The sequence below is a fragment of the Argopecten irradians genome, chromosome 1, assembly GCF_041381155.1.
Source record: "Argopecten irradians isolate NY chromosome 1, Ai_NY, whole genome shotgun sequence".
NCBI classification, from domain to species: domain Eukaryota; kingdom Metazoa; phylum Mollusca; class Bivalvia; order Pectinida; family Pectinidae; genus Argopecten; species Argopecten irradians.
In genome coordinates, this window is record NC_091134.1 from 33032836 (window position 1) to 33058106 (window position 25271).

At 34.9% G+C, this 25271-nt stretch overlaps 1 protein-coding gene across 6 annotated transcripts in view; it reads left to right on the top strand.

The window, feature by feature from the left end:
• Nucleotides 1-22609, top strand: part of LOC138324745 (uncharacterized) — a 123928-nt gene extending 101319 nt beyond the window's left edge. For 5 of the 6 annotated variants that reach the window (XM_069269864.1, XM_069269898.1, XM_069269882.1 and 2 more), the window contains exons 5-10: nt 7881-8071; nt 8431-8578; nt 11217-11340; nt 11821-14554; nt 17724-17798; nt 18136-22609. In XM_069269864.1, the coding sequence (XP_069125965.1) occupies nt 7881-8071; nt 8431-8578; nt 11217-11340; nt 11821-14554; nt 17724-17798; nt 18136-18144 (3281 nt within the window). In that variant the 3' untranslated portion in view covers nt 18145-22609. Of the gene's footprint in view, nt 1-4811; nt 5401-7880; nt 8072-8430; nt 8579-11216; nt 11341-11820; nt 14555-17723; nt 17799-18135 lie in introns of those variants that run through there. The other variant, XM_069269907.1, reaches the window with a different exon arrangement.
• Nucleotides 22610-25271: the final 2662 nt, after the last annotated feature.

Consider the following 25271-nt stretch of genomic DNA (forward strand, 5'->3'; position numbering starts at 1 on the left):
TTGAGCATGCAGTCCAATATTTATCGCCATGGTAATTAAAGGTACAGCAGAAAAAATATGTACGTTACAGCATGGCTTGTCGCCCTAAATTAGCTAAATGTTAAAATTGCTAAAACTGTATATATATAACCCAATGTAGTTTAAAGCTATAAAAAAGTTCAAATTTCATGTGTAGATATATTTTATTACTGATATATTAGAAAGTCATTCGGGTAAAAGTTGACTATATTTATCCAGAACTGTGAAACATGGTGTCACAACCAAATGACATACAAGGACCTTTAATTTTACTGCTTTGTAAACTGTATGTTTTTGTAATGAAGCATATTGGTGTTAAATTTTATGGAATGTGTAAGTATTAGAGCTGTGAATGATGTACTGTTTCCAGGTGCTGGAACAGGAAAGGTTAGTCATCACGGATATTTGGGACCAGACACCGCTATTCCTGGCTCCGTTAACAACCTACATATGTTGGTATTGATTTATATATCACAATTAATTCTTGTCGATAATGCTTTTGGTAGGCCGTACACATTTGTCTTGTGTAAAGGTTATGGTGCTGTGACACCTTAGAAACACATCCTTCTGCAGTGGGAACCTTTATACAAGAGTCTTTGTGTTATGTATCAAGGAAATTTTGTCTATGGCTTTTAACATGTGGACAGTAACATTCATTATTTCCTGTTTTTTACTTCCACTGCGAGAGGTTGGTGAGAACACTATTGGAAGCGGTATTCAATAGTCCCTGGTATTCATAAAGTTATAGATTTTTATATAAAGTGTCCTGATATCAATCTGTGAACAATATACAATGCCACTGATAATCATACTGTGTCACTAAATTGGTAAGCTGTATCTTAATTGCTTAACCATGTCTTTGTCTTAATAGGTCATTTTTGTGTCTTAATTTATCATCTTTGTCTCAATTGGTCAGTTTTGAATCCTAATTTGTCATCATTGTCTCAATTGGTCAGTTTTGTATCCTACTTGTCATCTTTGTCTCAATTGGTCAGCTTTGTGTCTTAATTTATCATCTTTTTCTCCATTGGTCAGTTTTGTATCCTAATTTGTCATCTTTGTCTCAATCAATCAGTATTGTATTCTAATTTTTCATCTTTGTCTCCATCGGTCAGTTTTGTATCCTAATTTATCATCTTTGTCTCAATTGGTCAGTTTTGTGTCTTAATTTATCAGTTTTGTGTTTTAATTACCTTATTTCCACTATCTATTAAATAATTTTGATATCCTCCTAATACTCTGTGTCTTTATATCACTATGGATAGTCCATGGACACTATGGTTACTGCTTTGCTTTGAAATTGTGGGCCAATTAGTCATCAAATGATCGGACTTGTAATAGGTGATTGGTGAAAACCCAAGAGAATCCAAATGAACAGCTAGTTCGTTGACCAGGAGGTTCTTATTCTCCTGGTAGCTATAAATCTACCCTAGATTGGATCATGTCAACTGCTGTTAAACTAAGATCCGTTTAATTTCTAGAAAATAATTTCAGGTTAATTAAAGGAAGTCATTTTCACCAGTGGCGGATGTAGTATGGAAGTAAAATTGTATAGTGTGTGACTTAATGGCTTAGTTGGACATGCATACCCAATCAATGAGCGCGGTGGTTGGCTGTGATCAGCTGTGGAGAAGTCAATCTTACAAGGCTATTCTAGATCATGTGGTTACTGCTGGTCTTAACTGTAATGTTGACTCTGAGAAATTACTCAATCAATGTTTACTTATTCTTAATGTTTAATTAAATACACCATCATTCATTTGTCCACTGATTAATGTTAGTGGAGCGCTGATTAAGGTGTATTTTAAATTTGGATTCTCAATAAATAAGTGATTAGCTCTTATATAACTAGCCTTTGGAATATTACCTAATAAGTACATTGGTTAGAAACCAAGGAGTTGGACCTAGAGCACTATCCTATATACCCTATTTTCCCTATTAAGAGCGCCTCCTCTAATAAGGGCGCCCCACGTGTTTTGCTGAAAAAATCAACTAATTTCATACAATTTTTGTGCCAGATTGTGACGATATGTCTTTGCAGACGCTTATGAAATACAGTTTTACATCAATCTGATGCTTAACAGATATCCTATCATCTTGTTTAAACACTAAATTTATTGCATTGCATTAGCGAAAACGCCATGTTCAAAATAAAACATGTCACTTGAATGCCCCACACACGTGTATGGATGAAGACTAACTGGCAACAACATTTTACCGATGTCTTACAGGTTCTATGAATACTTACTGTATGTCTATGATAAAGGTTCCTAAATAACAGGAATATTATCATTTCTAAGCATTTTATTGTGTGCTCTTGTCGGTAATTCCCTTCTGACACAAAACGAAAGTAGCGATCAAAAGCACCGTCCGCTATTTTGTGTTCGCATGGTAAGCAAACAGGCTAGCATGAAATGCAAAAATTCTGTGAAACAAACATATTTAACCAATGTTTAATACTTCTGGTGCATACATTTCTTCATTATTATAAAATTTCAATACTTACTTGACTTCAAAATGTAATTTGGTTATAGTAAGTCTCAGAAAAATACGAAACTAAAAGCAAGATGACTATAGTCTTTCAGAAAAAACCATCTAAAAATGATCTCAAATAACGGTGCCCCCTCAGCCATTTACCCGCGCCCAGCGCCCTCATTAGGGAAAATACGGTAGTTATCCTTCTCCTTCATTCAATAGCAGGAATCAAGCAGTTCTCATTGGGGTCAGGGTCAATCACCTGGCGACCAGCAAGTACAAATTAGTAGGGCATCTAGTTAGTGCAAGGAAGTTTCAATCTAAAACCAGGATCTGGCTGTGCATTTTCTCCCTTCTCTAACTATTGTAAAAATTATTCATGGCAACACATCTACATGGGGATACTGTAGTGGATTTAACTTGTTCTACAGACATGCAGCTTAAATATAAATGCTTATGTCTCAAACTTTTTGGAAATTCAATGCAAAATTTCCAAGCACCACATTTTGCAAAGAGTACATATATTCCCAGTTTGTACTATCGGTTTACATACATTACTAATTTATACCGCTATCAGTTTCAAAAATATGATTATATCATTCTTTATTACTGGTAGTATTGAGTTACCTGGCTTGAGTCGAGCCTGACATAATACATGATAGTAATGTATACATTAGGGTAAAAGTCTGTGTTTCCTGCTATCAATGATAATACCTTCATTATTACAATATGGATTACCGAGCAAGGAATGGTAGTTATAGCTGTCTGGGGTTCAATGCTAGAGACCTGATTACTGATAGAGTATAACACAACACATACATCAACACCTCTGTGGTACACCATGTCAGATCTGTAGCTTTAATTACATGGTCAAGACTTACTGGCCAGTGGTCAGTCACATAGATCTATTGGATCTACGCACAATAGGATTAGTCATACAGAATGTCTGTCCTAGCTTAACACATGCATATGGCTTATTAGACCTCACTAGGGGTCAATCATTGGAGAACAGTCTGCTAACATCAGCCCTGTTGCCTGGCTCAAATCATCCACAACTCCCTTCCCCTCCTCCCCAACCAAAACTTACCCCTCTGGACCTATACACCTTATGCTTCCATATGTCTCCCTAATTTATCATATCCCTATAATCCCTCCACACTTAGACCTATTGCTTTCCTTGTCTGCCCCTTACTAATACTACAGTATCCAATCCCTACCGCTCTATCCCAAAAACTAAGAATACATGAAAAATTTATCTGAAAAAAAAATTTTTTTGCAAGAATAGAAGACTTTGAACATGAATAGCTTCCTATGTTACCTGCAATCTATCACGGTTTGGTCGTGATAGCAAAGTGAGTTTTGGACAGTTTGTTGGTGAGGTGTACTAGTGCAGTAAATAAAAACCACCTTAATATTACACCTGGTGATTCATTAAAAAATCTCTAGAGCTGATTGAAGTGCAAGATGGGATAGGTGCTGGTCAGAACAGCATGCTGTTTGATGTCCAGGAGTCGGATGTTTTATGGACACTGGTCATTCAGTGGTCAAACTGGGACCTTTAACAGGATACATGCATGAATCATAAAGGGAATTCATTTCGCTTTCATTAACTTCAAGTGGAAGAAAGGAAATAAATGTTGCTGGCATGCACAAGTCATTAATAATATGGAAAAAGTCCTCTCCGAGGTAAACAAATGTTAACGATCAGTGTTCTGGGACCTGCTGTTAGCATTCAATGTTAAGGAAATCTGTACAAAATTTTCTTTAATTAGTGGTTGATTTGAGTCATTATTCAGCATAAGAGCATTTAAAAGCTTTCTTTGAATTAGTAAAGAGAAGGAAAAAAATTAGACGAATTAAATTCTTAATGACTGTCAGTTTTCGCATCAATCTGAAGTTTTATTTCAATCAATCAAATCTTTAAATGATGATGTCATGATGCAATTAAAATATATTTAAATTACACGTACAACATATTTAATTTGAATCTACATACACAAATGCTTCTCCTGATTTGGTGTATCTTTGTTAAGCAGCATGTACATGATTTAATTAAAGGGGAAATAGTATAACTAATTTGAGAGGATTTTTCTGAAAGGAGTGATACCTGATTCTTCCTGCTGTAAAATTTTAATTAGAATGTGGTTCCATAAATTACTGCGAAGAAATTGGGTGCTTTCAAAATTGGCTGCATACACAAAGTTAATTATTTAAGTAGGAGGATTCCAAGGAAGTAGTTAAACTAAGTAATGGATATAAAGTTTAAAAAGCTATTTGATAAGGAAATATTGGTATAAATTGTCATTAGGGTGGTGGTGTCCACCCTGTCAGTGAGAGACCCCAGGCAGGCCTCCTGATCAGCTGTGTTTGTGTGGTGGTGGAGCAGTGATGACTCATGCCTCTAGACCTAGTATGGCTCACCATACACACACACAACAACAACAGCTCCTTCGTGGTGGGATCCCAGTTTCCCTATCAACCTACTCCAGTCGGAAATAGAACACAATTTACATGTATCCTACAGGTGTCAGTCCAGCTCTAATCCAAGGACAGCAGACAGTTTCTTAAAGTTTGGATCCACGCTCTGTAGCAAGGAAATATTGGTAGCTTGTTCAATCAGCTGATTGAGGAAAACAATCTGTGATTATATTTTTTTTAAAACTTGTATATTGGAGAGTATTGTCCAGAATTTATACTGATAGTATTACTGGTCAAGAGAATGTGTGTTTATTAATACTATGGAGCATGGAAGCTTGTGAAGGACGCCTTATACCTCATAGTAACAGGTGGTAACTGTAATTGGCAGCGGGCATAATATTATCTGGAACCGCTGGCCCACTTTTTCTAAGCCAAGTTGATGTGGAGGATATAAATGTGATGTTTTGGTTCCTATGACGACTACAACAGGTAAAAAAAAGTTTTATTACTAAGTTTTATCAATACTTCAAACCATATGTAAATACAATATTATGATATTTTTTTCTGTGATTTATTTCCGAGATGTGGATTTATTGACTTGATCAGCAGGAGGTGAGTCATAGTTCCCAATCCTGCATTGAATGTTCGTAACCCATGTACACTATATCCTTGTTTGTTAATTGATCTGACGTAAGAAGGAAATAGGGAGTGAAATGTCATAACAAACATTTTCCATCGTTATTCTTGATTTTATTTTAATTAATGATTTTAAGGGAATTGATTTGAGATCAAATAGGTGATAAAGTTGTCATCTCAGTATCATCTGTATCTAGGATTATGAAGGGTAAAGTTAATGTGAAACAAATAATTTCAAAATTTGTGATAGAAATTTCATCATTTTGCCCAACCAGGTAATCAGGTATCAAGCTGATATCAATACAGGTGTGTCTGTGAACACCTCTAGTTTGATCGTAAGTTATGACAATGAGTTAAAAGTCTTTATATGGACGAAATTGTGACTCAAAATAGTCTGTTTGTGACAATAGGAGTTTTTAATTGTCCAATTAAATAGTCAGATTTGTCATCATTTGATCATTAAGCAAATTAGATTATGATGTAGATTACATTTTAGTTTTCATATAGTTTATAAAAATCTTTTTTAATAAACAATATGAAAAAAAAAGAAAGAGAAAAAAAAAACTTTCTGGAGAGTCTTATTATATTTGAAACCTCAAATCTTGAGTGTTTTCTCACTTCTATGTCAGCAAAATCCATTTTGTGTCCTTAAAATGTGTCTAAATTGTTTAAAAGAAATTTGATATGCTATTTGGGAAAATTGTTTCAAGATGTGTAGAAAAAATAAATCATCGATGTAGCTTCACAGTAAGATGGTTGGTAGATGGAAGCTTGTCAAGGCTTTGTAGAGACAGTGTATCATTTGTCCCAAGTTTTGCTGGGGTATGAAAAATCTTTAATTGGTTCAGAGCTGAATCATAAAAAACTCATTGTTAAACAGCTGTTACTAGGGAAAAGACTAAGGATTGAGTTGGTAGCTAGGTTTGGAGGTGGCCCCACAGATCGAGATATCCAGCATGTGCATTTCACGTGAGTGTGACACATACATAGGAAATGATGGAAAATGTAATTTTTTCGACATAAAATTAAGGCATTTTATTGGCTCCTTTCAACTGAGTCATTGGTGTGTATTCCTTCCTTTCTTTCATTCGTGTGTGCTTACTTCTCATTTGAAATGCAGCCATGAATGAGAACTGCCAAAAAAACCCACAAGCATCTGAACAATGTCCGTTTGCAAAGGCTTAATATATAATTGTCATCAATTTGGAATGACACATCACAAATTTAAATGATATGCAAGAAGAAATCTGGTAGAGGACACTTCATATAGCCAGTAAAACACTCTACTAATTAGTATATGATTATGATCTTTTGAGATTTATTTCTGATCGTTATTTTTTATGCAGACCTATATTGACATTTAAGTTTTGATATGCATAACTTAAACATCCCATTATCCCTAAGATACCAATGCTGTGGTGCTAAGAACTCACATAACACAATAAATAAAGCATAACATTTCCACTGCATAAATATTTAGCATTTCATAAATAACAAGATCACGAGAAAGTTTTCACTATATTGATAGGCGATACAAACTTTTAAGCCCTAATCAATAGCACACCTTTAGTCATTTCTTTTATAGTCTACAAACTAACGCTGAACTTTTGAACTCTGAATGTTGATCATGCTTATGTCATCATGTTTGTGCTGTATTGATGGCTTTGTATAGATTATCTATTGTGCCCCTAAGCCTCCCAGTGTCCTAGCTATAGTATATGTGCAAAAAGGGCATTACTACCAGGGGTCAGGCATTGGGCCTTGTCACATGTGTTGGCACTGCAGGGCCCCACAGAAGACTTTTCACAATCTGCTTTGTCTAATCTAGGCTTTGTCTTAGGCTCAGGGACGTGTGGGAAAAAATTGCATCCCTGTTAGGAGGGAGGAAGGGAGGAGGTCATTTGCCTTATCTCATGCTTGTTTGGCGAGTCTTCCTAATATGGTAAAGCTCATTTGCATATGATTAATACTCTGTGCATCAGTCTTGAGTTTAAGGAGTTTCTTATATCATGGGAGGTGACTGCAGTGTTTCCAACTTGGATTTAATTTATTCATGAAATTTTAATATTTGATTTTCTGGCCACAAATTGAAGGCTACTTTACATTAGGTATGCATATAATTAGCAATATTGAAATTGGCTTTTTCAGCAGTTCTTCTTAATACAATATACCAAAAAAAATAATCATTAAAATAATTTGTGTTAATAAAATTAACACAAAAAAACAATTTTAGCTGATGAAATAATATCTGATTCTTTTTCATCAGTGAAGTTCTTTTTTGTTTTCAAGTATAATGAATATCAAATTAATCAAATGTATTTGATATTTTTCAGGTGGATATTTGGCTTTTCAAGCCATGCATCCAATGTTGTGTGAAAACAAAACCACAAGTAGCTACAAATGTGCACCCCTAACATCGTTGTCCCAACCATGTCTGCCTGTCAGCAACGTGGGGCCCACTCGGATACTTTCCTTCCTATACCTGGGCTCTCACCGCGACGCCATGTCACAGGACATCATACAGGTATACATTGTATTTTAATATTCTTCATACATGGTTATTTTAACTCTCCAAAAAATGTCAAATATCAATGTTGTTAACTGATACTCATGTTAGGCGTCTGCCTTATTTTTATAGTAAATTATGAGGTGTCACTTTAGATACCCGGTAGTATAATTTTAAAAAATAAGATAATTTCAGGAACAGGATCTGTATAATGTATCATGCTGTACATATCTTTGTATGGTTTTTACTCGTAAGATGTGTAATTGAAGTAGACAATTGAGTATCATTTGATAAAATTAATATTGATCTATTCTAAAGGTTTAGTAATGATAACGTCAGAATGAAGTATGAAGCAGAAATGATTTCTCTCTGTCCAGGTGAATGATATCTCATACGTACTGAATGTCAGTACCACCTGTCCCCAGCCTCCCTTCATACAGGAGGGACACTTCTTTCGCATTCCAGTCAACGACAACTATAGTGCTAAAATGATGCCGTTCTTTGAGGAAGCATTCCAGTTTTTAGGTAATTTGCAATATTTTGATACACACTGTATATGTTTAGCACTCCACCTATAGATTACAAGTTTTATACCCACATGGGGCAGATACATGTACTGACTCCAGGCTGGTGGTTTTTCTCCCGGTGCTCTGGCTGAACTCCTTATCTCTGCTCATCTTGAAAATGACCCTGTCTGATAATAGGTTTTAAAAAACCTAAATAAACTTTGTTAACTAACAGGGAAAATAAATGTAAGTTATGAAAGGTAACACATCTTTATAGGTGGGAATTATTAAAGGGTAGCAAGTATAGGCTTCCCTTAGTCTGTAATTATTTTGTGTTTATATCTATCATTGTAAAACCTCTTCATTTGGGTGAAACCATAAAAAAGGGATGATAGAGAAAAACCACAATGACCTTGGACAATAACAAATGACTGTACAATGCTACAAGGTTACTTAATTTAGGCTTTTCAATACAATGCCTTAAATGGTACTGTGTATATGGAACAAAATAGTAAGATGCAGGGAATAGCACTTAATTTGTCATAACTTTACTTTATTGTGTCATTGTTAGGGCTTGAAGTTTATATCTTATCCTTAATGTGTCTGTTAACAGTATACAACTAAAATAAATCATAGGAAGATAAAAAAAATTAGAATAATAAAAGCAATAAGTTTCGAGTTATTTACTGTCATTTACCAAAGATAGGATTGCAGACTTACACAACTTAGTCAATAAGCAGATGAACTACAGAGGCGTTAATTTTGTGAGTCATGTGTATATACATGGATGAAGTTATGTTATTGCATGTGAAGCGGAAATATAACACCGTGATAATGAAGTAAAATTTCCTATCGATGATTATCATGTATTTTATTACCGACATCAATGTTGGTATACATAGCCTCTAGATTCTGTTTCGCTCGAAACCCTGAAAAATTGCATTGATAGCAAAAAAGTAATTGGCAATACCAATTATGGTATAGGTATTAGTATTATTGGTGATTGACCAACAGCACCTTACTTACAAGGTAGAACCAGGCAATTATTGATGGAATCCAGATATCAGTTGCTAGGTGGGACAAGGATATTGATTGCTAGGGAGAACGGGCTATTGGTTGCTAGGGAGAACCAGGCTATTGGTTACTAGGGAGGGCCAGGGTATTCCTTTGCTAGGGAAGACCAGGGTATTGGTTGCTAGGGAGGACTAGAATATTGGTTGCTAGGGAGAACCAGAATATTGGTTGCTAAGGAGGACCAGTATATTGGTTCTTTGATATCAGGGTATTGGTCGCCAGGCAAGACAAGGGGTTCATTTGACAGAACTATAATTCTTCTCATATAGTGACCTTGAACAGGATCTAGAAATTTATTTCTAGTGTATGAAGATTAAGTAATATATATATATTGGGGAAAACCAAAGTTTATTTTAAAAAAATGAGTATCATAAAAATGGCAGTGTTATTCATTTTTGTAGTGCATAACTAAGATAAGCATTCCCAGCGCACCACATTCAAGATATTTTAAGACTGGGGTCTAATCAGGGTTTTATAGTATATAAATAAATATGCACGTCTGCTGCTGCAGACTCCGCAGGGTAAGGCTTGTTTCTGCTGGGAATTACCACAAACTGGTGAAAAAACCATTGCTTTGACGTCAGAGAAAGTTAAGAAATAATCTAAATACAGTTTTATATGTAGCTGTAGTTGAGGGTGGTAGTGTGAGTCACACTGGCATCCCTATAGGAAAGACAGGCCAGGCTAGCTCACATCTACATTAAAACTTCAATTAATGGTATCATGGTCTCATCACTGTTATATCACTACTGAGGACACTTCAAAATCAAGGTCAAATACATATTCACTATAATGCATTTGGTATGATTATCTAAATAAATTAAATTTTGAAAATGAAGCAGGAGAAAGTTACTGACTTGAATGTTTGCAATGCGATGCAGAATAACTGTGGGAGGGTTGTTTTGTGTGTTAGGGAGTACCATGTTAATTCAATTACCATAATGTTCTGTGGTGGTTAATATGAAACCTTATTAGATTAATGCTACATTCTTCTGTAGTTTAACACAATCATAATCGCCTTAATAAATTTTAAAAATCAGCTTTTAAAGCGATTTCGTTTGGAATGCTAAGACTGGATTATGTAAATTTGAAATTTAAATCCAATTCTGGAATTCTAGCAGTGCTATAATCTTTAAATTCCTTGTGAGATTAAGATTTCATTTCAAGTAATCGTTGTGTGAATTTTAGACTTCATTACATTATTATTTAACACGGATTGTGTTTTTGTGTATTTTTTTATTTTTTTTTTTTTTATATTTCATTAAAGACTCAGCATTCTTAACACTTTTGCAACAACTTGAGTGAATTTCAAAATAAATTGCTAAGGAAGCCAGAACACAAAATACAGAAGTTTTTAATTCCTGTAGCAAATAAATACGGACATAGTAAAATACAATTTTTGACATCCTTCAGTTTTATCAAATCTTACTTTTTACCTTCTAAAGTGTCTGTTTATGATAGCAATAGAACCACCAAATTATTCTTGCCAATAAGATTTTCCAGAAGTCTTGATTTGACATGTAAATTGTAATGCTATCAGAAGCACCTGTTTTCTAACTATTGATCAATATTGTCCATTTCAGACAAAGTGCGTGAGGCCAATGGCTGTGTACTGGTTCACTGTTTGGCGGGAATCTCAAGGTCACCTACATTGGCCATTGCGTACGTCATGAAACACCTCAACATGTCCTCGGATGATGCTTATAGGTAAAAAATATATATATATGTTCAGTTTTCAATGACTGCCTCTGTCTTTATATATTACGGGGTTACCTTCCTTGTGGGAAGGTATCCATTGTGACCTCGTTATTTTGTGAGCAAAATTCATGTTTCAGATTACACTCTTATGCACATGCCATCACAATCAACACCTACATGCAAGGGCAGATAATTCTGTAATATTCTAATACAGAAAATTTAAAAGACAGCCTGTAAATGCGATAGAATTTTAGTGCAAATTAATTGCTTTATCAATGCCATGCAAAATTCTATTTTGCTAGATGTTAAATCTTTTTCTTCCAGACTTTTATAGAAAGTGTGTTGTTTGGAATTGTTTCATGTTGTACACATATTATAAAACAAATAATGACGGTAAAAGAACTTTAATGTTCTGTATGTAAGTTGAGGATGATCATAAAGGAAAAAGGATGTTGAAGATATTGACTAGCCATTTCATTTATATTACAGATATGTGAAGGACAAAAGACCAACAATCTCACCAAATTTCAACTTCCTGGGACAGCTGTTGGAGTTTGAAAAGAATTTCAGAAATAATGAAGAATCAAAACCCAAAAGAGACACATTTTGTCGACCAAGTGAAGTACGAAACATGTCTATGACAATGGATCTACGCAGCCCTTCGTCACCTGTGGCTAAACTTAAGAAACCTTTCTCGTTTGATCTGATGGGTTCCTCTATGGCCACACAGGAGGCATCTTTACCGTGTTCTGAACTTAAAAAGGATAGTAATGATAATCTTCCACTGGATGAGGGTAAAGGAAGTGACCTTAGTTTCGGACCACCAATCAGAAACATGAAGAGGTCGTTGTCCCATAACCTTGACCTCTGTCACCCAGGACATGATTTCAGTGTCAACATTGACAAGCCAGAACAGTCCCAGTGTAAGACGTTTAGTCGTGGTTCTAGTCCATTCTCTCAGGGTCTTCTCCCGCTCTGTGAATCGCCGGTTGCCATGACACCATCTTCAGAAATGCCTCCATTCCCATTTGGACTAATTAATGTAAATTCATCAAGTAGTGCTAGTCCAGAGTCTCTCAATAAAGAGAATAATACGGAAAAAGAAAGTCTGATAACTGCTTCGTCTCCACGCTCGAAAACGACTGGCTCTAGGACATTTATGTTGCCACTGTCACCTGTGACACTACCATCGCAGAACTTTGTGTCGTCTTTAAATGCCACCATTACTGACACAAGCAGCAGTGGTGGAAGTAATTCTAAACATGTTGTGATAGAAAGAAAACGCACATCAGTGACCTCCCCCCTATCAGTTTCACCAGGAAGAAAATTCTCCAAGCCCTTCACATTACCACTATCACCAGTGTTGTCACCATCCATCGATGGTATTCCGGAATCGACTGCAGATGTAGAACCTGTGTCTCATAAATTGTCAAGACCTTGTGAATTGTCTATTTCTCAGCAGCCTTCTGTAGTACTTAACAGCAAACAAGGAGTTGTTTCTATGGCTACAGAGTCGCTATCACAGACATCAAGTGTTACCGAGACTGTGACCAGCAAACAGGAAGTGACAAAGCATTCAGTATGTGAAACACAGGTGTCGTCTAGCACATCGGTAATGTCTCAAAGTTTTGTGTCATCAAAACGCAAAATTTCTACCAAAGCATTCCACTTGTCTCTGTCTCCAATAACGCTGCCTTCTCCCGAAACCAGCAGTCGCACATTTCTCGACTCCAGAAATTCTAATGAATTTGACAAATCACCATCAAGGCATACACTGCCCTCATCGGATCAAGATAAAGGACCATTCTTATCTCTAGGATCATCTCATGGACTAACTAAATATAACAAAGCAGAGCGAATCAGCAGATCTCTAGGTCTGACCCTGACATCACCTGAAAATGAAACAATGAATATGTCCACTTCTGTAGGTGGTGACAAGAACAGTGCAATACCCTCACCATTGAGGCCAGCAGAATTAAACTGCTTTTCAGACAATAAATGTTTGTCATCATCGGAAACGATGACAATGACAGATTTTTCAGGATTCAGTAGTAGGGAAATAAAACATTGTCCTACTGCTACAATCACCAAACCTCAACTTCGACCTACATTCTCCTTACAGCTTGGTGTGGCACCAACTGTATCTCTGAAACAAGACTGCACAACAGAGAAGCTAAGTAAAGCTGGGGTAAATTACACCACTCCATGCTCTGTGTCCGACTCAAATCCTGTGACAAGTGACAATAATAGTAAACAATCTCACGAGCAGACAAAGTCAAAGAAACTGAGTGTGGGGAGGAGTCAGTTGTGTCCGGCTGCTTCTCCTCAAACGATCCAGTCTCCGTCTGCTGCATTAGCTCGCCTCCATTTTGAAACTGCAATCTCAGAGCGAACCGAAACTGTAACAATGGAAAATATTTCAGAGGCAATCAATTTTCCGTCTACCTCTTTGGACAAGTTGAACTTCACGCCCTGTTTTGCAAAATCACATTCATCGTCGCCATCTTTATCACCGTCGTCGTCAATGTCACCATCTTTGCCGGTCACCACCAGTATTTCATTGTCACCAATGGGTAGTAGCAATGCAATGGACATAGGTTCTCCACTCAGTTCACCTGTAGTGGTCAGCAGCACGATTTCCTCATCCACATCTGCTCCGTCAACCTCAAAGGTCATGCTCAGGTCAAAGGGTAATAGGGCTAAAAAGTCATTAGTACGTCCAGCCAGTATAGCGTTTTCAACATACCCTACATGCGATCTAGGCTCGGATTGTCAGGAATCACCTAGTTCTGGGAGCAACACTTCACAAGATGATGCATCGGATATGTATATGGTTCAAAACGGAAAGCGATCCAAGCCTTCTGTAGACTCGGATTGTGCCACTCGCAGTCATTATGGACGTTACTCTGAACGCGAGGTTTACAAACAGATAACAGCAGCCATGGAAAGTGCCATGTTTAGGAAGCAAGTGTATGAGGCAAGTCGAAAAACGCGTAGCATGGATGACATTCTAAATGGAGAACAGGAACTGTCAGAATCTGACTGTGTTTGTACACCGTTCGGAAAGATACCAAGGCGTTGTGCAGATAGAATGTCATCAACAGGACTGTTTGAGAATCTGCCTTGTCGTTGTCGAGGGGGACAGGATATCTACCAATCAAATAGCAGCATATCATCGAGTGGCAGCCACAGCTCACTACATGGCAGCCTAGAACTAATTCAGGTATCCTAGGCCTCAACACTCCCTCTACTTTGTTGTGGTGCTTGCATGGAAGACTTTTTGATTTACCTATTTTAAGTTATTTTTGTGGCCGTAACCCTACTTAATTATTGTTTTACTAGTTTTCCGTTCAGTTTATTTTATTTGTGTTTGATTTTGTGTTTGGTATATTTTTGACTGTTGTTTTTTTTTTTTTTTAATTCACCCCAAGAATTTCATTGTCTCTGCTCTGAGTAACTTATATTAAGATGCAGGAATTTTTACTAAAATTTCACATATCAAATGCCAAAAGAAACTATACAAGAGAAGTAACTCTATATGGTTTGGTATCAGAGACAATGAAATTTTATGTTTTGATTTTTCCACACCTGGTGCTATGATTTTGTAAGCCTGATTTATTTTGATTTTCCTGTAGATTTTGATTGTTGTGCCTAAAATTATCTTGCATGTTGTTGGTTGGTTGATTAGGGTAATGAGCCTAATGTTTTGAAATATGTGCTTGTCCATGTTCTATGTATTCTTATAAACTGGCCATTTGTGGCCTTTAATTGGTGTTAGATATTTAGGAACATGCGTCAGAAAAATGAAATTTCTGCCAATCACTTAAATTAATCAAATTAAACATGTGTGAAAGCTAAGTATTAATACATGTAAATGGTTTACCAGTAACTTGGCTTTTCAACAGATTTCACATGAGTTATATTTTATAACATACATCCTAATAAAATAAGATCATTTGAGAATCATGTTTTGAAATGTCTTATGCTAAATCTGCTTTATATGTGGAATTTCTTTGAAAATGGTGTTATTTATAAAGAATTTGAATGTAGCTGTAGAAATGATAGAAATTCAAAATATTTTGGGGTAATAGATGACGATGGGGCTTATAGCTATAGATTTAACATAAGCATATGGGACCATGCACTTACATAGGCTTCATTATGATTTATGTTTTAAAGAAGGAACTTTTCTCAACTTACATATGATGTATATTGGAGGCGTTTATACACTTAGGTAGTGGCAACACATCATATTTTGTGAAGTGGCTGTTTATTGTCTTATTTTTACGTTCTTTTATCATTTATTTCCAAATGTGCCATATGCTATTTATAATTATGAGAGAGAAAATGAATGTATCAATACATAACACTACTAACAGTAAAATCAGTGATGACCAAGTTATCTTCCTTGATCTGCTAGTGATGACTCAGTTGTCTCCCTTAACAAGATCAATAAATCTGGCTGTAGAGAGTGTCGCCACTGATTGGATTTTCTCCTAAGCCAAAGTGGACAGTCACTCAGAACCCATAGTCTTCATTTGTATTTCCATAGATGCAATCTTAGCCTGAAGTGTTTAGCTAACCTGAATACCAGATGAAGAATGTCCGTTAAGAACCTATAAGCACAGTGGTAGATGTTGTCTGTTAATTCCGCTTCCAGGGACAATTCTTTAATCCCCATTGATCTGTTCACTCGCAAACTCCAAAGCACTTTACTGGTTTCTGACCATCGGTCACTCAGAATACTGAATGTAATTATAGTGACCTCTCTCTTGTTATTGTATAGGATTTGAGTGATCGTTACCTCAACCAGGTCCAGTGGTTTTATCAAAATCCTCACTGATGTAACTCTTGTATTATTTAAAGTGAGGTGCTAATTACAATTTAACCAATCAACTTCCCAGTGTTAAACCTCATTTAGACTGATTAGACATCTATATGTAATTAATGTGTTTGGAAGATATTGTGCAAAATACTGGTAAATATTTCATCAGTATACCTTCAACGAATAACTAATATCATTTTCATTATCAATTATTTGACACAAGGAAGATTGTTAAATTCTCAGAAACAAAATAAGAAATTAGACATTAAATTACAACTTAATTATTCTGTGATTTATTAGAGCATTTTCATTCCTGACGAGGTGCACAATGTGTACTAAGATAATCACTTCAGTTAATCAGTAGATTAATAATTAAGATATGCTTAAGTATAATGCTGGATCAAGGATTTACAAGGTTTTTGCTTTAAAAATATGATGAGATTTTAATGAATGGCCAATTTTATAAATGAACTGATGTCCATACACTTGTAACTTATACATAATGAGAAGAAACCAAAGTCTTAAGATTGTATAAACTATAGTATACAAGGGAGTATGTATGACTAATGGCACAGCTTGTGTCAAACATCTGATTGAATGATTTAACATTTGTGTCCTTCACATATAATAGAGGGTAAGATTGACTGACGGCACAGCTTGTGCTCTACACACTTAATTTTGTTGCCAGATTAGCTCTTAATTTGAAATATTGAAGTCAGCTGACCTCTACATGTAATTCTGATTGTTATAATTGTGTCATTTGTTTTAATGTGAATAATCAATATGAAATAAACAATTCAATTGAATACCTTTGCATTAGTATTCTTTATCCATTTATGTTACTTATGCTACCCAAATAAGCAGGTGACTCAATAAGTTACAATCTGCCATGACGCCTGCATTCACACTTAACTTTTTAATTAAGTGCTATAACTCCATTTCCCTGTAGCTGATCAAGAGTAAACTTCATGAACACCTTCCTTGACCAAAGTGCTTCTTTCGGGTTGCTTTCCATGTGTGAAGGTCTAAGGTCAAGGTCATTGTTATAGAAACGAACATTTTTTAGTTGTATTCTTTATATGCCCTGGATCAGTAAAAAAAAAATCCATCAGTATTCAATAATAACCTTACCAACAACTATTTGTAGTGTACAGATGATTAAGTCATGCAGCCTTGAATCAATTTATAAGTGGAAGATACCATAAAGATTGATAGTACATGTACCAGTTGGTATTACCTTCACAGAACACTACAGTGTGCCATTAATGGAACAGATTTTAAAAAGATCTAGAGCCAGCAATTGCCATAATAAATCCAGCAGTAAGTGATTTTTTACAGATCTTTTAGACTGGAAGCCTGTGGAAAGACACTATAGTAATTTCAGAAGTGTTATTGATACAGATTTTTCTGATATTGTATTTTCTGTTTTGTTGTCAACCTATGCATGCATTTAGATGTTGTTTATGAGCAAAAGTTCAAAATTCATAACTTCACAAAAATAGAAAGTATTTAAAACCATTGGACAATGATATTTTGTACTTAAAGGGGCTTATTTTTCACCCAACAGGGACAAGAACAAGTAGAGGAAGGTTTTGGACACATTGCTACCCAGTCTCCCAGTGGCTGGATTTGGTGTACACAAGTAAGTTCTAGCTGGTAAACCACGAACTGCCAGTAAGGCTATACACCAGTATAACAAGAAATGTTGAATAAATTAAATGCTTTCGAAGCAAAATTGATAAAATTTTAAAACAACAATTATGTGAAGCTGAGTGGTTAAAAAACCAGATTTGACAAATTGGTGAGCCCAGGGGTCACAAACAAAAGACCTGTGACTGGTGGGTTTCCAATGATGATAAAAAATGGGTTATATTCTGAACAGTTGAAGGGAGATCACTCCAAGTTTGATGTCACACTACATGAAATAAGACAATCTTGAGTTATACCCCTTTATCATCCATGTTTTATTTTCTTTACAGCCTCCTTAACAACCTGGTGTGGAAGTCATCCTATGACAGCACTGTGTTCCATTGATTATCCTGCACAGCAGAACTTCTCAGGACTAGGACCACCATATTACACATAGTCCCACCTAGTATTATGAGGGTTTAGTGCCTTACACTGAAGAAATCCAGAATATCATGTGATCCATGACTTAACTACCTGAACATCTTTAATACCTTGTTTCTTATTTTTGTCACAGTATTTCTATACAGAGAATAAAAGCGTTGTTTGACCAATGTTGATAATACAAGGAATGATTGGTGGAATATTATGGGGTTAAACAAACGTTTAATTTTCTGACTTTCATGTTACTAAATTCACAAATTTTGAAGAGACGTAATTTTAGATATTGTAGAAGTGGAGTTAACTCCCTTCTGAATCACCTCTCAATCAGGTAGTATAATGCTGTTATTATTGTCAAGATTGTTAAAGTTCTTTAGTTTAAAACAGAAAGTTTTGCTCAGGTGATATATGTTGTTACGTCTGTCAGGTTTGTAGATCATGAAACAACTCCATACACAAGTTTTTGCTTAGCCAATCACAAATGACATTACTTATTTTAAAATGTCTTCTATGATTGGTTTAGTCTTAACTTAAGACTGTTTCCTGATCTTTGGGTCTGATCAGTAATGATACCTCAGCTTACGTCGCTTCACCTAATTTGTAGTTTGAGATTTCATTTATATGGAGGTGCCAGGCTGTGTTATATCTACATTTAGTTTCTCTTATCTTTGGTAGCCAAAATTTTTTATTTTTTTTTATTTTTGACAAACGTAAGGAAAATATAAATGGAACAAAATAACTTATGAAAACGATTGATATATTAAATTTTACCTTGAAAAAAATGAAAACAGTTGATATATTAAATTTTACCTTGAAAAAAATATTAATAATTAAATTACTGTAATAATGCACTAACTGCATTGCATACGAAACAATTTTTAATTCAATCAAAACTATATTATGGAGTTACATGTATTTGTATCCAGGTTGTTGTTTTTTCCCCAGAACTATGTGTCATGCAAACACATCTTCTTGTGGTTTTGTCGTAAATCAGGAACCAGATTGCAAACTGTCAAATTAAGATGAGAGGAATTCATGCCATACTTAAAAGTTGAAATAATGGAGATACAGACATGTTTTAGTTAATACATAATAGCATTAGTACATTTAGATAGAAAATCGAAAAGTTATTTGTATAACATTTCCTAGATGTTACGATTAAATATTTTTAGAGTCATAGATGTAGTTTCTTTGACATGGTACTTCACATCATTGAATTTACTGTAGCTTTATAGAGAATGGAGAAAATAACTTTTCAAATTACCTGGTTGTATTTGGTGGTAAAGGTAAATTATGGTCATTTCCTTTTTCTGGTTGCACATTGTAAACTGATAAATGTTGATGTTATTAGAGTCTAATCATATTGTGTATATTGTGTAAGGGGAGATAATCCAATCCATATCCAAGTCAAATTGGGTATTAATTGGGAAGGGACGTAATACAATCCATATCCATAGCTTTGGAATTCCGTCTGTTGAAAATCAACATCTAAACTGAATTAAGAGGGGATTTTTTCAGTAAATATTTTTTCATTATAGTATTATACAGTACCAAGTAACAAAGTTTTAAAAGATTTTTGATTTCTTTGCGGTTCAATAAAATTGATGGTTATGATAAAATCGGCTGTACCATGACTACACAGTAATAGCTGACCTATCCTCTCGGCTGCCTTGCTAAAAGGTCAGGTTTGGAACCATATGCCTTGTCATGATCTCCTATTCAGGGGCGTTTAAAGGGAGATAATGCATATATATGATACACACTATGCATTGCATTCAAAGAGGCATTATTGATGTATTTGAATTAATTTCCTCCATGTTTAATTGCATATTTTTTCATAATTGTATCATTGTTAGATTGTTATAAGTAGAAGAAAAATCTATGTGTATTAGAACTCCTTGGTACTCCTGCAGTTAAATTCGCTTTAGATCTGTGAAGAGAGTATATTTGATTGTAACCCCTGGAAAATCGAGGATGTAGAAACCTTAAAATAGTGAGTATTATCGCTGATCTGCTGTGTTACTAAGTTTACTGAATGTTAAGTAGATTTTTCTCTGATCAGATCGTAATACCAACTACCAAGTAACCACAACAAAAATCACATTCATCAATTCAACATGTTCACATCCACATTCTTTTTTGTTTGATTAATGACTGAAAGGGTAATATAAATAGCATTGGAGTCAATGTTTGATTTTTGTGTTTGCATAAAAAAAATATATGATTTTCTGCAAATTCTTACTTTTGATACTTGTGCAATTCAGTGATATATTTAAACTTGTTAATAGTTATATTTTGCAAAAGCAAGATACACTCTAGTCATTTGATTCAATACATTGTGTAAAAGATGCATATATATAGAGAGAGAAGATACAAAGATGTTCTGTTTTCTATAATTTGTTATTTGGAAATCATTAAAGATGCTCCACCGCTGACAAATGGCATTTTTTGCTATCAAAAACAGGAGCAGACGATTTAGTAATTTTTTTCAGTTACAAAAGTTACATTACACCATTACCACCATTGAAAAGTTTTAGTTTCTAATTTTATTTCAAGAGAAAAATATTGAAAATAATCAATTGCATCCCGAAAATATTCTGTGGCACTATGTCCTATAGGGAATGAAGTATTGATTGCACATGCACCAAAAGGAAAATAAATCATGCCATATTATTTTATATGTTAATTAGACATATACATGTATATACAACCATTAAACACCAATTATTGTTAAATTGATGAATATCGTTTATGCTCTGTCGGCGGTGGAGCATCTTTAAGGTTAGTTTGTTTGTTTATTTTTTTTGCTAATGTGAATCATAGTGACAAGATCAGCATCATTATTTAGTACTACAGTCAAACCTGTGTAATAAAACCAGGGAGGTTTGACTGTAGTGGCCGAGTGGTAAAGATGTTCCAACATATAACCACAATCCCTCCACCTCTGGGATGCGGGTTCGAATCCCATGTGGGGCATTTGCCAGGTACTGACCGCTGGCCGGTGGTTTTTCTCCGGGTACTCCGACTTTCCTCCACCAACAAACCTGGCACATCCTTACATGACCCTGGCTGTTAATAGGATGTAAAACTAGACAAACCAAAAAGAAACCAGAGAAAATGGTCTTTATGGTCAAGTGTTCTTTATACAGAGGTGGTCGCTAATGCATGTTTGACTGTAGTTAAGTATCTTTAGTAATTTATTTTTTTCATTTTCATCAATGCAATATCATAAAGGTGACATCTTCAATCTTTACAGTTATTTATTTCACTTTTGATTTGAATAATTTATTACAGCAGGTTAATTTTTGTTTCCTCTCATGCCTACATACCAAGTAATTCAATTCCCTCCTATGACAAATTACGGTGTATGAATGTGTCGTACGTTTGTTTTCACTAGTAGAAATATGGTAAGGTGTTTTTATGTATGAGGAGAATTGTTAGAATATAAATATATATATTGTGACAAATTGTTTGTGATTTTCTACTCTAGCACTGTACTGTTGTTCAAACAGACTTTATAGAATTTCTAATTAGATTTTCCTATTTACCTAAAAAAAATACCATACCATGATATGCCATCTGTAAAATATTTCTTGTGTCATTTCACTGATGCAGAACAGAAATAGCTTGATTCTTGGGACCAATTTGGCGTCACCATTTAACTCCATGTAAAATATCATTTAAATGAAAGTTGTTTGGGTCATGGTTTTGATTATAACTCAAGTCATTTGAAATAAATGTGTAGGTATCATTTTAATGTACGGGTAAATATCTGAAGCAGTAGAGTGTACAAACATGGTATGGTAAATTTTGTTCTCCTTTGTCATCAAACCTGGCCTGATGTAGATTTCATTTGCTGTAATACATTAAATAAGTAATTAAAAATTAGTCAAACAAGTTGATACTTCTTGGTGAATGATTATGTTAAAATTTGTAAATTTCTCATTTATTATACCATATAATATTGCAGTTGAACCTGTTCTTATTAAACTATTTGAAAAAGTCTCTTTATCTTTTTGATGAAACTATATTGGCTCCCCTTGTCATTCTGATAATGCAGTTACTCGCCTTCATTTCACTCCATCAACACTTGACAGTTGATGGGGACCAATTTCAAATAGTTTACCACAGGCCTGGGAAGGAAATACTATAATGCTTACAGCAAAGGAAATCTCAAGGTTCAAAGTTTGTTCATCAATTTGCTGTGATTTTGTAAATTTTAGAGTTATATATATATATATCCCTAATGTTATTTGTACATTGACAAAATCATCATACAATATCTATATATGATAAATCTATATATATATATTGGTTAATTAATTCCTGTTCACAGTAATTAGTTATACATGGTGAAGTGGTCAAATAAAATGTTGTTGGAATTTATCTTTGTCTTCTTTCGTTCTTTTCATGTTGAGTTAGACTAAGTAGACAATGTATTTTAATCATCAGTTAATATGTCTCTAGCACTTGTTGCTGTTGTGGGTAGGTAGAAATTGTGAAGTCATGTGTTGATGAGCACATCGTCATATTTTTCAGCAAACACAACCACAATTTTCGCTCACAAAATGATGTTACAAATATTTTACCTTAGGGGAGATAGCTCTAATGTGCACAGACAGCATTAGTACATATTCTCACTTCCAAATGTTATCAATTTGTGGAAAGGTGGCACGCATATGCTCTTAGAAAGATTACATACAAAAAAATATGTACTTTAATTACAATCATCATAATGCATAATGCACACGCTAGCATACACAATATGAAATGAATGTACAGCGTATTGAACTTATGCATAGACATTGTATCAAGACAGTCTATTATGTACCTATTTGTGGGTCTTTAGTGACATCATAAAAGTCCTGATTTGGATGTCATTTACAGCCTGATAGACATCACTATGACGAGTATGGATTAAGGTTGAGAATGTCAAATGTGAATGTAAATGCAATAAGCTTATCAACTGATGCTGGCTTGATTGTTAAATGAGCACAAGGAACTAAACCACAATGGCTCATAAATTCTGTATTATGAGATGTTGGTACAAACAATATATTAGAATCAATACTTTTGCTTTTTATTGTGACATACATAAAGAAATATATATTGAATAATGAAGAGAGAAAAAAAGCATTTTATTCATATTGGATATTATCAATAATTCAGTCAAACAGTCTCATAGAAAAGTCTAGAAAGAATCCATCCTATAGTCTGGTAATGCATTAGACACATTATGATATATTATGTAGTATATTGATGCACAGCAGTTTAAATAATATGTGGCTTTGTAATCTCTACACCTTGTGGCCAAGTGATTACATTTAAGATGTCCTCATATGTTACCACAAGCCCAGTACCTCTGGGTAACGAGTTTGAATCCCATATGAGGTAATTGCAATAAACTGACTGTTAAACTGACGTTCAACTAATAAAATCAAAATCATCAAATTGGCAATTTTCTTATTTTCAAATCTTTGAAATTGAAGGGTCTAAATGTTGAACCCTGCCAAACCACAAAAAAAGAAAATGCCTTTTCATCATTGCTTCCATTTAATTAAGGCATTAGATGAGTAAATTGGATTTTGAAAAAACTTATATGAAAAAAATGAAATGAAATGTCTATTTCTTTTATATGTGAAAAACAGTCTGAAAATATCTCATAGGCCTCTCCTAATATTACATGTGATTAAAGAAGATAATATTGTAGGGTATCATTATAAATTTAATCACACACACACACACACACACCCTCATATTTACATCTCGTATTAGCAACAGGGATCATTCAAGGCAGCCTCCGATGTATATGTGATGTCTTGTGTGTTTGAAGTGCGAGGTGTGTCTTGGGAGACAGACTGTTGTCTTTTCTTGACCTCGTGTCCTTTTATACCCCCACCCAGTCACGTTATACGACAACAGAACCAGTCGTCACACTCCGTTAATTATTATCAGAAACTATCACTTTTATAGACTATGTTGTGTCTCAGCTAGGGGACATAGCCTTCCTCACAGGTTCTACGCCTCTGTCTAATAAATATTTATTATGAAGTGTGACGAAAATCTACTAAAAGTTGAAAGGGCCACAGGGACCTGATAATTACGATAATCATGTAGAGGTATGAATCATTTAAAGATCCCCTAAGACATCTTAAAATAATCCATGAACGTTAGGGTTGGTCTAGGTATGTACGTAAAGTGTAACTTATTATCAGGTCTTTGAGCACGACTGGATGAAAATGTGTACATGAAACTTACTATCGGTTAAAGTGGAAGTTGAGTTTACAGCAGGTAGAAGCACGTTTATGATTCGTCAAAGAGCAATGTACAGCCATATAGCCATACTTTGTTGTAAGTGTTGTCGGACGATGGTTATGTCATTGTGGCCACTGGTGAAAGTTCAATATTTGGTCTTCGAGATCTCTGTGGTCCAATGTATCGACTATGGTAGAATTACTGAATTACCCTTGGCTAGCGAAGTTGGAGTTTGTACATATGGTAAATCTATTACAATTACCTTATAAACTGGTTTTGAATTTCGTTGAAGACGTCTTTACAAACTTATTTTAATGATTTTCCAAATATTTTCTATCATATTACATACAGGGGCATTTTATCTTATATTATCTTGCAAAAACGGGGCGGTTGCTAACGTTTCTCAGGGATACACAAATCGCTTGCCACTGAAGCAATCGCGGAAACAGGATCCTCGAAATAAAAACATCCGCACATTCTTTGCAAAAGATCTCAAGTTTGACTTTGGAGTCGACCCTTTTCCAAACTCGAATGAAGTGATGTTCACACCCTCCAGGCGTTTTGCGTGGCCTTTCACTTCGAATAAGGATTTTCTGCGTCATCTGTCTTAGTAAATCTATCTAAAGCTATTTCTTTTCTCTTCAAACTTCACAAGTCAGCATTTTTTCTCTCCCAAGACCACTTAGATATATAAATATAGTGATTTTTTTTCTTCAGTATTTTCCCTCTGCACCGTTGGCATCCTCTCTGGTAGCCATTAGTTGAGCAGACGGCAACAAAGATTTAATTTTGT